This window comes from Cucurbita pepo, chromosome LG02, assembly GCF_002806865.2.
Source record: "Cucurbita pepo subsp. pepo cultivar mu-cu-16 chromosome LG02, ASM280686v2, whole genome shotgun sequence".
NCBI lineage: Eukaryota > Viridiplantae > Streptophyta > Magnoliopsida > Cucurbitales > Cucurbitaceae > Cucurbita > Cucurbita pepo.
In genome coordinates, this window is record NC_036639.1 from 1,987,026 (window position 1) to 1,998,319 (window position 11,294).

At 36.4% G+C, this 11,294-nt stretch overlaps 2 protein-coding genes and 1 long non-coding RNA gene across 5 annotated transcripts in view; 2 read left to right on the top strand and 1 right to left on the bottom strand.

The window, feature by feature from the left end:
• Positions 1-2,463, top strand: part of LOC111788220 (thylakoid lumenal 29 kDa protein, chloroplastic-like) — a 13,046-nt gene extending 10,583 nt beyond the window's left edge. The window contains exons 9-11 of the mRNA XM_023668498.1: positions 928-1,065; positions 1,837-1,971; positions 2,143-2,463. Of these exons, the coding sequence (XP_023524266.1) occupies positions 928-1,065; positions 1,837-1,971; positions 2,143-2,253 (384 nt within the window). The 3' untranslated portion in view covers positions 2,254-2,463. The remainder of the gene's footprint in view (positions 1-927; positions 1,066-1,836; positions 1,972-2,142) is intronic.
• Positions 2,464-2,869: 406 nt separating this feature from the next.
• LOC111788147 (serine--tRNA ligase, chloroplastic/mitochondrial) lies at positions 2,870-6,385 on the bottom strand. 3 transcript variants are annotated; one of them, XM_023668373.1, is made up of 10 exons: positions 6,064-6,385; positions 5,796-5,944; positions 5,489-5,582; positions 5,259-5,407; positions 5,077-5,169; positions 4,576-4,755; positions 4,078-4,244; positions 3,705-3,839; positions 3,502-3,595; positions 2,870-3,415 (listed from the first exon to the last, which is right to left on the bottom strand). In XM_023668373.1, exons 1-10 carry the CDS (start codon positions 6,371-6,373, stop codon positions 3,137-3,139), a joined length of 1,650 nt encoding a protein of 549 aa, XP_023524141.1. In that variant the 5' UTR covers positions 6,374-6,385; the 3' UTR covers positions 2,870-3,136. The 3 variants fall into 3 exon arrangements, with proteins under 3 accessions (XP_023524141.1, XP_023524143.1, XP_023524142.1); XM_023668374.1 differs by having other exon boundaries at positions 3,180-3,415; positions 3,507-3,595; XM_023668375.1 differs by lacking the exon at positions 6,064-6,385 and having other exon boundaries at positions 5,489-5,589; positions 5,796-5,935.
• Positions 6,386-7,272: 887 nt separating this feature from the next.
• On the top strand, positions 7,273-10,739 carry LOC111788350. Its single transcript, XR_002814146.1, has 5 exons — positions 7,273-7,522; positions 7,883-8,050; positions 8,378-8,446; positions 9,020-10,093; positions 10,158-10,739. It is a non-coding gene; the product is annotated as an uncharacterized LOC111788350 (long non-coding RNA).
• The last annotated feature ends 555 nt before the right edge of the window (positions 10,740-11,294 follow it).

Genomic DNA, 11,294 nt, shown 5'->3' on the forward strand with positions numbered 1-11,294 from the left:
TTTTCAATTTTGTTTCTATTAGATTATTTTGAGTTCAGTTGGAAGTTTCTTAGCTTGATTTCTGATGGATGATCTAACTTGAATCGGTTTGACGGTAATCATTTTGGCAAAAGGACAATCAGGTCCGGAGTTTTGTTGAGATTGAGTTCAAACGGTGACCTAAGGAGATTTCTAAACGGGTTCAGTAGTGTTATAAGGTTCCACTGTGACAAACCCTCACTGGGGTTCCCTTCGTGAGGTGTTGTTGCTGATGGAGCCATTGGGATTAGAGACAATGGCTTCAAAGTAGCGCAGGAGATGGGGCTGTGGCATTGAATAAAGTCAAGACTAAGAACCCTAAACGAGTTCTTATTTTGATGAGCGATATTGGTGACGGTTATCGAGCTTCTGTTGAAGCAAATCAAGGCAGTCTTTAAAGAAGAATTTGAGAATGATTATCCGGTTAGACATGGCTTAGTAGTCCAATCGAGCAATTCAGCAAAGTGTGAAATCAAATAGAAATAGAGACCNCACGGTCTGATTTTCGAAGCCTCGAAAATCGGGTCGTGACAAAAGCCATGCAATCAAACTGATCTTGTCAAGAGGTATTAGAGTGAATAGGTTATTCAGAAAGAATGTTTCTGGGTACCAAAGTTATTGAAATAATCTTGAAAAGTAGTTTCTTGCATCTGTTTATTCCCAACAGAAGATTGTGCCAACTCCATTGAAGAGCATGTTTAAGTCATCACCATAAGTTGTTTGAGATTTCTTGGCCTTCATCCAAGTGGAAGAGAACAGACACTTTGTTCTGAGAATTGCAGTCTGTTCATAAGCAGATAAATGCTCTAGGGTAGAGCTCAATGAACTTTGTGTCCAAAAGGTGTGCATTTTCCATATTTTTATTATTTGGGGCATAACACAAACAAAAATCTTTCCTTGTGCCTACAGTGGGGCTTGTTTGAGAGGGAATTTGGAAGATCAGATACTGAAGCGCCTGATCCTGAGGGAAGGGTTCCCATCTGGGGGAAAGCTAGCGTTCAGGAAATGAAAGAAAAGTTCTCTAATATTGGATTTGGTCCCCGACAGGTATGTTCCTTAATTTAGTGTTCCATCTGAAATACTTTGCTGCCTTACAAGTAGTAATCTGTCCATATATATATATCAAAAAACTTAATTGGTATCTGTATAGAAGTAAAATAAAATGAAAAACAATTATATGCTGGACGACTTTGAGCTCATTCTTATGAAATCTAATAATGCTGTCTAGCAAAATAATTATCATAGAGCATTATTAGATTTAGGCTCTATGGTAATGCTGTCTAGCAAGATGAAATCTAAACACATTTCAACGTTATGGTAAATGCACTTCCCATAACCTAAACTGCCTTTTGTACTTGAGTGGTCTAACAAATATAAAACTTGTCTCTTTTCATTTTCTTCATTAAGTTCTTGTTCGTGCAGCATCTCTTGGGGATTTCATGTCTCGTGTTTGTTTTTTCAGTCAAAATATATTCTTATTACTTAACACATCAAACAAATTCCATAGTGTATTTTTATCTGAGTCATTGTAAAATCAATCTAGCCATTTGATTCATAAAACATTCTCCGAATCCTTTGTCATTGTTGCTTTTTTCTTTCTTTTCTAATCATTTTTCACTTAACTCACATCTTAATAGATTATATGCTTGGAGGATGAACTAAGTTTTCCTTTTTTACTGGATGATTAATGTGCTTTGAAGTTAAAGAGACAAAACTACTAAAACAAAAGACTAAACATGTGTGGCTGAAATTATCTTTAGATGTTTTGTTTGTTTTATAAGTGATCGAATGCTAAAGCTTCATTCGAACTTTCATCAGCTAGCTGTTCTGTCAGCATTTCTGGGTCCTGATCAAACAGCAATCGAGGAATTGCTAGCCTCAGATCCTGATGTTCTTCCATGGGTCCAAAAGTATCAACGTAGCCGTGAAACAGTATCCCAGACTGATTATGAGGTGAGCACATGATTATTTATTTCTTTTCAATTCAACATTAAAATAGATGAAACTTAAGTCCAGTCTTGAGAATGTCTAGTTTTACAATCAATCTAATCAAGTCTTTACATATTTGAATCTAATATATATTTTCATTTGAACTTATATTCTCAAACTCGGATTTACCTCCAGGTTGATCTAATTACCACTCTGACAAAAATAAGTAGGTTGGGACAACAGATAAATTACGAAGCTTATACCTATCCAGTTAAGAAAGTTGATTTGAGCAAACTCAAGTTATAGCGAGTTTCGGACAATTAAACTTGAAGATGGCTACTATCCCTTTTGTAATCGGTTGTACAGCAGGCATTTCGACAATTGTATGGGAAGTTGATTTGAAGGCTAATTAGCCATAGTTTATACAATTTGAAACATTTAATTTGTTGTAATCTTCTAAAATACTTCGTTCCAATTCTATTCATTCTCGTAAGGGAATGGGACTTTTCCAAAGAATTGCGGTGACTCCCCCTTAAAAAAGATTATAATTACGAGTCAAAAGTCTAAGCGGTAAGTAGATATCCTAGTTTGTGGCTATGCCCTCCGAAAGGGAGCGAGCATTTAAAATTATACAACAGCAAAGAAATGGGCTATTTACTCCGAATGAAATGAACTCTATAATTTACTCTACTCAAAGACAGCGTGCAACAGCTCAAGCCCACTACTAGTAGATATTGTCCTCTTTAGGTCTTTCTTTTTTTACTTCCCCTCAAGATTTTTAAAACGCGTATGCTAGAGAGAAGGTTCTACACCCTTATAACAAATGTTTCGTTTTTCTCCCCAACCAACGTGGGATCTCAAACAACATCTCACACAACGTCAAATATATGGCTATGTTTAGAAGAAACTACTCTAAGGAAACTGTAAATAAGAGTCAAGTGCTTAAAAGCCAACCAAATGGTCAAATATAATGTAGTAATCAGCTGCAATAACTTAAAACATTTTAAGCTACACATATCTCAATATTTTAATGTGGAAACCAATTAGCTAAGTACCAGAAATGGGAGAACTAAGATGGGAGATTTATTGGATGATCCGTGGCCAGCATGAATTTCTTTCAATTCCTCACTCTTTCACCATAAATAGGCTGTGTGCTGCAAAAATTGAAACTTTTGGGAAACTCAGGACACTATGTGGATGTGGGAGCAATAATCTCTAGTCCGCCCATGAAAGGCCTCAATGGCTCAGGAATAATCACAGAGCCATCCTCCTGCTGATAATTCTCAAGCAAGCAAACAATCATTCTTGGCACTGCACAAGCTGTTGCATTCAGTGTGTGAACGAACTGTGTGGGCGCCAGATTGCCTTTATTCTTCTTCTTTGATGTTGTTGGTATCAGTTCTTGTGGACGATATCGGATTCCTAATCTGCGGCTTTGGTAGTCGGTACAATTTGATGCACTTGATATCTGTTGTGGACAGGATAGGATGTATAAGTATAAGACAATTTAACTCTAATCGTACCCCAACCGCAGAGAGTAGGAGAAACGAGTACCTCACCGTACCGTCCTAGACCTGGCATCCATGCCTCCACGTCAAATTTTCGATAAGCTGGTGCACCTAAATCTCCGGAAGCCATATCCAAGGTCCTGCAAAGAGGAGACATTGAAATGAAATGGGGCAACCGAAAACAGGTGTTATTCAAACAATACAGTGACAATAAAGATAACTAAAACCCAAATAAATGCAGGTTCTCACTTGAAATGCAATCCCAGTGATGTGAAAAGGTCCTCTTCAATACTAATGAGTTCTTCGAGGTAGGACTCGCTATCTTCAGGTCGACATAATATAAACATTTCTACCTTGCTGAACTGGTGGACTCGATACAGGCCCCTGCTCAGCATTATATTTATATATCAAACACTTGATAGAGAACATACATCAATAGTAATAACAAGAGTGCTATAAACGATGTGACGCAGGTTCACAGGTTGTTCATTTATAAGGAGATGAAGTTATCAAACGACAGTGGAATCACAGCCTTAAAGGTGTTGATTTAGGAAAGAGATTCATTATATAAGATAGTCATTGAGAGAAAAGAAAACAGTCTAGGAAGCATGTCGGCCTGTACCTGGTTGCGGCTCCAGCAGCACCTGCCTCGGTTCGAAAGCAATGAGAATAAGCAACATACTTCAAAGGTAGTGAAGACTCAGCAAGGATAGAATCCATGTGAATTCCCCCTACAGGAATCTCTGCAGTACCGATGAGGCACTGGTCACTTCCCTCAATAGAATAAACCTGCCAAGCACAAGTGAGTATGGAAAGATGGAAATTAAACACTCTTACAAATAAAGGACACCTCTCATTCTATTCAAACGTTTTACTCCCTGGGTCATGTCTGCAATGGTCAAGTCTATACTCTGCTCAACATCTAAGTCTAAGGCCTTGAAAACAAGTAGCATCTCAATACGACTCAATAGAAGTTCAAAATATACAAGGTTGACTGAGAAGTTATCTCAAAACGATGAAACTAGCAGTCAAACACCTCGGAGATTATTGCTTTAACTTTCTCTGCATGGTACGTTAAAAATACAAAAACCGAGAAGGGGTTAGAGAAAAGTTGCAAAACCTGAGTATTTTCACCACGAGGTTGAAATCCACACTTCTCAACAACTGAGGACCTCACAATTTCTGGGGTTATCACAGGAGTAAAGCCCCTTTTCATTACTTCTGAGAGTGTCCAGCTGATTAGACCCATTTCCAAGGTTACTGCAGCATTTTTTAGGTAATAGAACTTAGATCCACTGACCTGTATAAGCCACAGCAACATTACAATAAGGCAGTTCCCACTACCATAAATTTATTGAACTAATAAAAGTTCGAAATAGGACTAAGCAGAGTTATAGATCATGGATTGGATTTCTCAAACTAAACAAAAGTTGCAAAGTCCGATAAACGATTCCAATTTATAACATAGAATGATAAGCATTAACCAAAAATAAGATAGAGAGAATGTTTTGTGAAGATTTAAAGTCAAAACAATAGCTTTCTTCGTAAAACATTCCAAATATACATGACAAGGTGAACTAGTAACTCCTCTTGGGTATCTTAAATTGAACAAGGATTGTACCTCAGCAGCAGCATCAAAATCAAAAAGGTTTAGCTGCTTCCCAAGTTCAAGATGATCTTTAACAGAAAAACCGAACTCTCTTGGGCTACCGACCTACAAGAGAGAATGCAGGACATAAAACACAACATCCAGAAGAATTGGGGTTAGGAAATATAATAAAGAGTTGTGAAAAGCAGAAATACCGTCTTTCTTATTATCGAGCAGTCCTCCCCTCCGATTGGAACATCGGGATGGGTGATGTTTGGTATGCATTGTGCTTCTTGTTGAAGCTGGTCTGTTAGTTTAAGAAGGTTTTCTTCCAAAGAAACCAATCCTTCCTTCAAATTTTTTCCTGGAAAGAGAACACCAAAGTGAATTCGATAACACGGAAATTGAAAATGAAGCTAATGACGTGTTCGAAAAATGTATGTACCTTCCTCTATGAGTTTTTGTCGCTCAGATGGTTCCAGCTTCCCTTTCATCTTGTTTGCAACCATGTTCCTTTCAGCACGAAGCCGCTCAACTTCCTGATCTCTGTGAGTAACAATTAGCTAAGCATTGATTTAAAGTGGCGAAAAACTAGTTTGATAGTCTGTCCTCGTGTATAGTTGGGCAACAAAAAATTTGATGAAAATATCAATACACATTATAATGCAGCTACAATGGTGCAAGAACTATTACAGAAAAGAAAAGTAACAAAAAGTAACAAAAAAAAAAAATCAAAAAAATCAAAATCTAACCTTCTGAAGATTTAGCATTTTGTCATACAGTTGGAGCACAAGTTCCAAATTGGCACCAGACTTCCGATTCTCTATATTTGCAGCCACCAAATCCTTGTTATCCCTAATCCACTTGAAATCTATCGAAGCTTTCCATTGAGGCTTCGCAACTAATCCAATCCAAGAACAGAACAATAACAACATCAAACACTCATTTTCTCACAAAGTAAATTGGAGTAATCAATCACCATGTTAACAACAAAATAACAATATGAGACAATGAAAATACCTATTTCTTCTCCGGCGGTTGCAGTTGGAGGATCGACTTGGACTTCCGAAAATGAGAGGGCTCGAACAAGCAATGGACATGGAGGTTTCCGGTTACGGAAACAAGGATGAAGAGAATTGAGAGAAGCAGTTTTGGTAGGTAGCCTGAAAATAAGACGGGAAGTCGTCGGAAAGGCGGCGACCTTAAGGGTTTTCAAAGATGTGACGCTGAATGAGGAATGGAATCCCATTGTTGGAGCTCTGAGGAAGCTTTTGCTCGGCGGGAAGGTATGAAAGTAGCGGATGGCTGCCCTTGCCTCAATTATCTTCATCTTCGAGGGAGAAACGAGGAGATGAATTGAAAATAAATTAAAAAAATTATTTATTATTTTAAATTTAAATATTATTTAACTAAGTTTACCATGTGGGACCACACCTCTGCCAGGGTACTTACTGTTGTGGGGTGGATTGTGGACAATATCTACTAGTGGTGGATATGGGTCGTTACAAATGGTATTAGAGCTAGACACCGGACGATGTGTCAGCCTTCTCGCCGTTCTCCGAAGGAGGTAGACACGAGGTGATGTGCCAGTAAGGACGATGGGCCCCAAAGGAGATGGATTCGGGGGCGATCCCACATCGATTGGAGGAAGGAAAGAGTGCCAACGAGGACGTTGACCCCGAAGGGAGTGGATTGTGATGTCCCACGTTGGTCGGGAGGAGAACAAACCACATTTATAAGGGTGTGGAAACCTTCCACTAGCAGACACGTTTTAAAAACCTTGAGGGAAAGCCCGAAATGAAAAGCCCCGACAGTATCTACTAGCGGTGGATCTGGGCAGTTACATGTTTAAAATATATTATACCAAAATAATATACAAGTATATGAAAATTATTTTTTTATTATTATTATTTTTTTCTCAATCCCTTTCTAAAATATTATTTTAAAAATTGATATGTAATTCAAAAATAAATTATTAAATAAAAAATTAGTGACTAAATATAGCCTAAAAAATTGAATCGGACATCCTAAATAGCCTATAATTCCTATGAAAAATATATAAAAGCCAATAATTAAATTACAAAAATTTGTAATTTTTATGAGATTTAGTTAAAAAAAAAAATGAAAATTATTTGTTTCGTTTTTTAAATTAAAACAAAATATTGTTAATAAAATCTCCAAAATCCCTCAAAATACGGAAGTAATCTATTCATTCACGTAGCCGTTCGTATCGGCGACGGTCTTTCTACGGTCAAAGTCAAAACGGTCTTCAGAGCCGTTACCACTCGGACGCCCGCGGCTTGCATATATATATATTTCTCCCCCGCTGTCACTCTCTTATTCCGCACATTCCCACAGCGTTCTCCATCAACGGCCTCTTACCTCTTGAGTGTTCGTTTGATCATTACCAGGCAATCGGAGGAAGAGAGAGCGGAATCGAAAGAAGTTTCTGGCCGCGTCTCGGTGATGAAAAACAGAGGTAATTGAACTTCGTTTCAGCCTTTTAATTGTATGAGTAGTTTGGTCTTGACTATTCTGTTCTGAGTTCGAAATTGTTAGGGTTCAACCGGCTATTCCGATTTAGGGATTAATTGGAGAAATTCAGAGATTGATCAACGGATTGTTCGTTTTTTATCGTTTTTTTTTTTTTTTTTTTTTCCTATTACGGATACGATTTGCATTTTTCGTGGTTTCGATTACGGAGGATTCGGGATCTTCGATTACAGAGGTTACGTGATTATGATCTTGGACTCTTCGTTTTATTCCTCGTCATATTCTATCTCTTCTCTACGTGAGGAGCCAGGGGGTGAACCTGATATTCAAATTTATGTATTGGCAGAAGCAGAGGAGGACGGCGAATTCTGTACGTCATTGAGATTGGTTATATGATAACAGAGGGGGGAAGAACGCAGCAGTTGCTCTTGATGAAGTGATTGCTTGGGCAAAATTAAAGCAATTGGTCCTGTCATTGTGGCCGGTGGGATTTTGGCATCTGCTAGGAAGACTGGTATGATTCCAAGCCCTATGCTGTAAGGTTGAATTTTTTGTTGATGTTTTTGGGTGTCTGGGAAGTAATTGTTGTTTTTATTTATTTATTTATTATTGTTTGTTGGCTGTGAAGTTGTGTATTGTAGCTTTAGCAAACATTGTAGTCAAATGCACAAACAGAGCAGCAGGGATTATGTGATGTTATATTTTTCAGTATTTGCTTGTCAAAACCATAAGTTCTGGAAAGTATGATTTGATGTACTCTTATTTTTTTTATTTTTTTATTTTTTTTTTATTGTTTGTATTGAAGATTAATGCATAATTATTTTTTTCATTGATGATATAGGACGGTCCGGTTCATGTAAAGTTTGTAGCAAACAGGGGTGCATAAAATATAACCACACAATCCACAGAGGTGAGCCATTGTTTTTACATCACTTTTACCATTCTAATTACATAGAAAAAATGTCTTCCCAAGGGAGTGAACGTAAAAGGCAATGAAAGAAAGCATCCAAAAATAATTCTAGTGAACAAAATAAAATGATCCAGTGGTCAAAAGAAGCTACAAAGGATCCAGTGTGACAAGGTGCAAAAATGTTTGAATGGGATTTGGAAATTGAATGACACTATAAAATTATTCACGATAAACCATGTTGGATTATTTTGTGCATATGCAATAAAATGATTTAATTCTTGATGCAAAATTTTCAAAGTTGATATTTGATGCCTATTTAACTCCTTGCATGAAAGTTATAGATTGGCCTACCAAATTTGGATCATGCAATATTATTTTAGATTATTCTATTCATACAATTTAATTTCTAAGAACAACAAGCTAGAATGAGTTCTATTTACACGTCAAACTTTACCAAATGTTCACTTTCAATGGTTTCTAATTATCCATATCTCATCAGTTTGACATTATTTCTCATATTTCATTTGCTAATGCTGAAGGTTTTGGTTAATAGCTATGTTATGAAAATTTCAGATGGAAATGGAGGACGTAGATGAACACAATAAAGTTGAGGCCATTCTACAAGGAATCCAACTCCGGTTGCTACTTTCAACGCTCTATCATGTAAGTAATTTTCTACTTGACATCATGAACTACCATATGTGTGACTGCAATGTTATGGTCCTAATAAGGTTAGGTTACTATGTTTAATCTTTATTATGTCTTTGTTTCAAGAGTAAATGGTTAAACTGCGATAAAGGATTGTAATGAATGTAGTTGAAAGAGGTTCATGAGCAAGGAATTAAGTTACATTTATGGGTGTTTTAGGTGTTAGGAATAGTTTTTCATTTTTTATGTTTCAAAGGAAAAGTGAAGCATTCGTTGAGATCAAATGAAAGAATACAAGAGGAACACTAGAAAACCACCCAAGGAGGAGCCCAATTGACCTGAAAAAAATGCTCCAATCAAACAAAATAAGACTTAAGGGGAATTACAAAAAATTGTAAACATCCTCCCACACAGACGTGTGATCTAATAAGGCTACACCTCACCCCCAAGGTCTTCCAATCTCTTTAAAAATCCTCTGGTTTCTTTCAACCTAAAAATCCCATAAAATTGCAGAAAACAACCTCTTCCTCTTGAAAAGGGGATGAAGAAGAAGCTCTTCCCCCATGGAACTACAACCTGTAGGTTGGGCAAGACCACAGGAGAGATGGTTTAGATCCTCGGTCATTCCTTACTAAAGATACAACACTAGGGCCTAATCTAAAGGGGTGAATTCCTTTTTGTTTAAAGAGTTCTTGTGATTCTTTGAATTGGAGATCATGATTAAGCAACTAAGGAGATTTATTTTAAGGCAAGTGAGAAAAAGGGGTTTTAAAGATTTGCACTACAACAATAGATGTGAGTAAAGTACGATTGGTAAAGTACAACATTTTATTTGTTGAGATTATGGTTATGTATTCAAGGAATAAGAAAGATACTTCGTGAGGAAAGAAAGATTGTAAAGATCAGCAAATTGGATGAAGTTTTAAAAGAATAGACAAAGATATATCCTTAAGATTGGATTGAATTGGTCTATAAGCTGTATAATGGACAATCTTTTGGGTTTGTTGAGTTTAATAGTTATGTATACAAGGAAGAAGGGAGGTAAGTTTGGATAAGAGATTAGGTTTGTTGAGTTTAATGATTGAAGAGTTCTTGCCATTCTTTTGATGAAAGATTAACAAAAGGCGCATGAAGTGTTAAGATAATGCACATAGACCTTAGAATTGGCGGTGAGTTTCGATGGAGATTCATATGAGAAGATAAAAACAAAGATTATGTGCATAAAAGGGGGAAGATAGAAATTGCCAATGATTTGTCATGGAGATTCATATGAGAAGATAAAAGTGAAGATTATGTACATAAAAAGTGGAAATACAGAATTGCCGATGATTTATCGTGGCGATTCATATCAGAAATTTTTTGTGGATGGATGGATCGTAAAAAGAGGTTTGTGAAATGTTAAAGGAAGGAAGCACTAGAATAAAAGAATTTGGGTAATTGGTACTAAAGAAAAGTTACTTTCTATTTGGTTTATAAGTTAGATACTAGTCAATCTCTTAGATTTTGTGAGTTCGATGGTTATGCATGTAAAAGGAAGGATAGAAGATAAATTTGGATATGAGATTTGTGGGTTAAAAGTGTGAGATTGGACAACCAAGTTCATAATGGACCATCTTTTAAATTTTTTGTTGATGGTTATGTATGAAAGTACGGAATAAGGATAAGTTTGGATTCAAGAATTTTGGTTTAAAGTATGAGATTGGAGTTCCAAGTTATGATTGATGATTTCTTTCTATTCTTCTAATCGAAAATAATGGTTGAGGTGGTATTGTCTTATAAGGTTTGATTTGATTGAAGCAAGTGAATAAAGTATGACGATGAAATAGGGTACTCTCTTATAATAACGTTCTTTGGGTTTCCTTGAAAAATTGATAAGATGATATCCTTACTTAAGTGAGGAATAAGATCCACTTGGTGTGGTAAATTGGAGGACTATATGTTGGAATAGAGAATTGGAAAGCGATAAATTATTGGAATCAAGGAATAAGATCTCATAAGACATTTGAAGAATGAAAGAATATCAATCAATGACAGTTGGAAAGCGAAAATTATTTGGATCAAGGAATAAGGGAGGATGAGAAAAAGTGGTTTGCGAAATTTTAGAGAAAAAAAACACTAGAATGAAAGGATTTGCTTGAATGGGTGCTAAAGAAAAGTTAACAAGTTTGGAAACATGAACTTTGGTTTAAAGTATGAGATT

What these genes read in the sequence shown, in the direction of transcription:
- LOC111788147 (XM_023668373.1), bottom strand. Translation starts at nt 6,373, where the DNA reads ATGAAGATAATTGAGGCAAGGGCAGCCATCCGCTACTTTCATACCTTC. An exon ending in ATTTTGATGCTGCTGCTGAG is followed by an intron (nt 4,756 to 5,076) that starts GTACAATCCTTG and finishes TGGCTTATACAG; the next exon opens with GTCAGTGGATCTAAGTTCTA. An exon ending in GCTGCTGGAGCCGCAACCAG is followed by an intron (nt 3,840 to 4,077) that starts GTACAGGCCGAC and finishes AATGCTGAGCAG; the next exon opens with GGGCCTGTATCGAGTCCACC.